At 49.9% G+C, this 4,147-nt stretch overlaps 1 protein-coding gene across 1 annotated transcript in view; it reads right to left on the reverse strand.

Annotated features, from left to right (window-relative positions):
• Nucleotides 1-3,881, reverse strand: part of UBE2L6 (ubiquitin conjugating enzyme E2 L6) — a 12,996-nt gene extending 9,115 nt beyond the window's left edge. The window contains exons 1-2 of the mRNA XM_003801386.3: nucleotides 3,733-3,881; nucleotides 604-699 (exon numbers count right to left, since the gene is read on the reverse strand). Of these exons, the coding sequence (XP_003801434.1) occupies nucleotides 604-699; nucleotides 3,733-3,759 (123 nt within the window). The 5' untranslated portion in view covers nucleotides 3,760-3,881. The remainder of the gene's footprint in view (nucleotides 1-603; nucleotides 700-3,732) is intronic.
• Between the last annotated feature and the right edge of the window lie 266 nt (nucleotides 3,882-4,147).

Genomic DNA, 4,147 nt, shown 5'->3' on the forward strand with positions numbered 1-4,147 from the left:
GGCCATTTTTTGGTTGCAGCCATCATTGTTGTTTGGCGGGCCCGGGCTGGGGATTCGAACCCACCACCTTTAGGTGTATGTGGCTGGCGCCTTAGCCGCTTGAGCCACAGGCGCCGAGCCTCAAAGGGAGATTTTATCAAGATGATATCAAATAACAAATGGAGAAAAATGGAGTAGTAACAAGCTAACTATGTTGTCATATGTAATAGTAATTTTCTGAAATAAGTCTTTAAAAGAAAATAACATTTTAGGTTTAGGGGAGCAAATTCTACTAACTTCAGGAACCTGGAAGTTCATCCCTAGCCCTTGACAAAGATCCAAGTAAAGTTTACTTCTTCCTCTCTTTGATGCTGTTTGTCTGCTGAATCTCTATGGTGGTCCTGGTGGTTCCCAGTTAGAGGATGGGGTCTACTACTAAGTCCAAAAGACTTTTAGCATCTTCATCAGTCTTCCTGGACCTCCAAAGCAATCGATCCAGAGAGAGACCCCCAACCAATGATAACCCCAGAGAAAGGACCCTAAGGCCCAGTCCTAACCCTCCCTGTCCATGCCCCTGGCCTAAGTCATCCCCCGTCCAAAGTCATGATCCCCGCAGACACTCACAGGCAGGAGGAGAGCATGCCACACCAGGACGTTGGCATCATCACTCAACAGGTTCCGTAGGTAGTAGGGAGGCTTCTTCTGGAGATCTTCCAGCTCCTGCAGAAAGCACAGTGAGTGGCAGTTGGCCCAGGCCTCCCTACGTCAGCCCCCTGCCATCAGCAGCAGGCTGCCTAGGGCCAGAAGCTGGCAACGGCAGGGCCTCCATTTCCGAGCATTCAGTATACATATATCTGACACATCACCGAGTGCTATAAGTAAATTATCTGACTTTGGCCACATCACAACTCTGCATGTACTAGATGTAGAGAGAAGATATTCTTCTCAATGTTAAAAGTTGGCAGTAAACTCTCTTAGGAAATTTTTCTCTTGAAAGCAAAATATTTAACCTCTGCCCTCTTGCCTTCTTCCTAGAAAGTCAGTAGGCCATAATTCCTCCCTGTTCTTCCTTCCATCTGCATCCACAGAAAGAACACAGCAAAGACATCATCCCACCCCTCCAGAAGCTGCCAGACCAGGGCTGGGGGAGGAGAATGATTTAGGCAGACAACAGTGGAGAAATACTCTATGCACCAATCAGAGAAACAAGGGGATGAGCAGCGACTCACTTTCCTAGAAATGTGGCCCATTCACCTGGACATCACTGAATTCTCCCAATAGCCATTTACTGAGCATTTTCTATAGACACTTAACTAAGACAGGGCCCAGCCCTCAAGAACTTCAGGGGAGTAATAGACAAAACATGAATATAAACAATGAGTGTGGATACAAAGAAGGGAAGGCAATCAGAGGGGAGCAGGGAGGCTTCACAGAAGGTGTACACTGTGAGCTGGGCCACGCAGAATGAATAGGAGTCCACCATGAAGAGAAGGGGAGAGGCACCAAGTTAGAGCAAATGTGTACAGTGTGTCCTGCGGAAAGTTAACAGTTATTAGAGGAAAAAAGTTCCACAGTCAAGTATGTTTGGGAAAACTAGGGTAAAGAGGTTTCTTTACTCTAGGACTTCCTTAAGCCTTTCATATGCTATTACCCTCCAAGATGTGAGCTCACAGCACACAGTACTTCTCAAATGTATTTGGTCAAGGGAAACTCCTCCCCTTTTGAAGGACGACAGACCTTTTTTGTGGGAGGTAGATAAAAAGACATTCAAGGGCAGGTCACATTCCTCTGAACAGTCAATAATATAAATCAGTGGTCCTAACTGGGGGCAATTTTACCCACCAGAGCACATTTGGTAACGTCTAGGAACATTTTTCATTGTTACAAATGGGGGGAATGCTACTGGCATCTAGTAAGTAGAGGCCAAAAATGCTGATAAACATCCTAAAAAAAATTATTTGGCCCAAAATATCAATAGTGACAAGATTGAGAAACTCTTGTGTAAAGAAAGGCAGAGAGAAAGTTTCCCAAACCAACAGGTGGGGTGAGGCCCTTTCATCACTGTAGATCACCTGAACTTTCCCCCACCCAACAAATAAACACACTTCACTGCCTCCTCTTATCCTTCAGCTTATATTCCATTTCTGTTCAGCTAACAAATTCCTTCTGGTGCCTTCTGCCCAGAGTCTATGGCCTCTCATTTATCTTAACCCCAACTAGAACCATCTGTTACTGAAAGTTCTAATTTCAGTATTATCTGTGACTCCTTGACAAGAATGAAGCCAAGGCAGGACAGACATCTGGAAGAGACATTTTTCTGATTTTAATATAACTAGGAACATACGGACTGTACCTGCTACAAGTGAATTTTACCCAAAGCCTAAGAAAGTTGAAACCAAAGCTAGGACACTCCCCTCTTTGGAAATCACCTGACTTCAGAGAAACAGAAAATGAAAGTAGAGAGGCTATTAAAATAACCTGCAGGCTGAAGACCCACCAGCCTGGGCTCAAATCTCAGCACCATCACGCCTTACTGAATGACCCCAGACAACCAAGTTAGCTTCTCTGAGCCTCAATTTCCTCATCTGTAAAATGGAGGCATATCACTTATAGAGTTGCTGTGAGAATTAGATGAAAAGATAACTGATGTAAACTGGCATTTCATGGAGCCAGTATAATAAATAGTGGCTGCCCTCTCTTTCCTACTTGGTGGGAAGGACCCTCCGTCCATGTTGGTGTCAGCCTGAAGATTTCAGTTCTGGGCCAACCCAGCTGTCAGTGCCCAGTCTGAGACCATTTTCTTCTCAGAGGCTAAGAGTACCAGGCAACCCCTTTAGCTCTTGCGCCTGCCCTTCCTGTCTGCAGATTGAAGGAGCCCACCTCCTTGGAACCCGCCCCTCCACTCTGCAGATGGGAAGCCTACTTCTGAGAGTCACAAAGCCTGGGGGGTAGAGGGTGCCGGGTCCACCTCGCTAGGGTTTCTCCTCCTCCCCATCTATCTACATCTGGCAACATTCCAGTCCTCCAAACACCCTGGGTTTTCCCACCTCCGGGGGGAAACTACCTCCTCTCTATCCTTCAGATCTTGTTTCAAATTGTGCCTCTAATAGGAATGAAGGCTCAAAGAGGGCAGGATTTTTGGTTCATCTGTGTCTCCCCCACCTCCTAGAACAGGATCAACCCGTGTAGACATTCAAGATTTGTTGAACCACTGAATAAAAGCCACCTACTCCAGGAGGCTTTCCATGTCCATGTAGGTACCTTTTCCTCCGAGAATATCCGAAGAATTTTGCCCACAAATCCTAATCAACACCCGACTTCTGAGGACTCTGGTAATGTAGGCATCAAATCATGGGATTTTCAAGGCAAGGACCTTGCCCTGGTTGTCTCTTTTCACAGCCTACCCACCCACCACTACCACCGGCAGAACGCCTGGCACCAAGACGCCAAGGAACCCTTCCCGCACTTAATACACACTCAATTGTTGCCCTCAGTTGCGGGCAGGAGAAATGAAATGGAAATGAGTTCCGGGGAACCGCTCATCTTCACCGGCAGCACAGCTCCAGGAACTAAGGAAATCCCCGCCCCCACCCCAAACTCCAGCTCTGGCCGCTCTCGCAGACCCAGTGCTCCTCTGGGTAGGAGGCGGGGATGATAGGGATTCAGAGAGCCCCGGTGCCCAGAAATATAAACGAGCTCAAAGAACCGCGGAGGAGATGGGGGTAGGGGGAGGACGGCACGGGAAAAGGTTACCTTCGCCACTCGCTTGCTTGCCGTCATCTCGGAACCGATCGTGTGGCACCGGCGGATTCCAGCAGGGCAGTGCGCGAACCCGCGGACTCGGTGAGCCCAGCCCGGGGGACCTCGGTCCGGAAGCCCCGCCCACGCCCACGCCCCGCGCCACCGGCGCGACAGCTGTGCAGAGCAGACCTTCTACCTACTGCTCGGCTGAAACGAGAAGGCCGCCGAGGAGAGGACTCGCTGGGCCCGGGCCAGATCGCCGGCTCGGTGGGCCCCGGAACGTGCGCTCTTTGTCGGGAGACCGGGGCGGGCCCTGGAGCGCGCGGCGTCGCCGGGTCCCTGAGGCCCGCTGGGGGGCGCCGCGCACCAGGCAGCGAGAGCGCGGGAACGCGGAGCTGGGGTCCGCCCATCTCCGCCAAGCCTCGGG

Source organism: Otolemur garnettii, unplaced genomic scaffold, assembly GCF_000181295.1.
Source record: "Otolemur garnettii isolate 467f Iridium unplaced genomic scaffold, OtoGar3 scaffold00209, whole genome shotgun sequence".
NCBI lineage: Eukaryota > Metazoa > Chordata > Mammalia > Primates > Galagidae > Otolemur > Otolemur garnettii.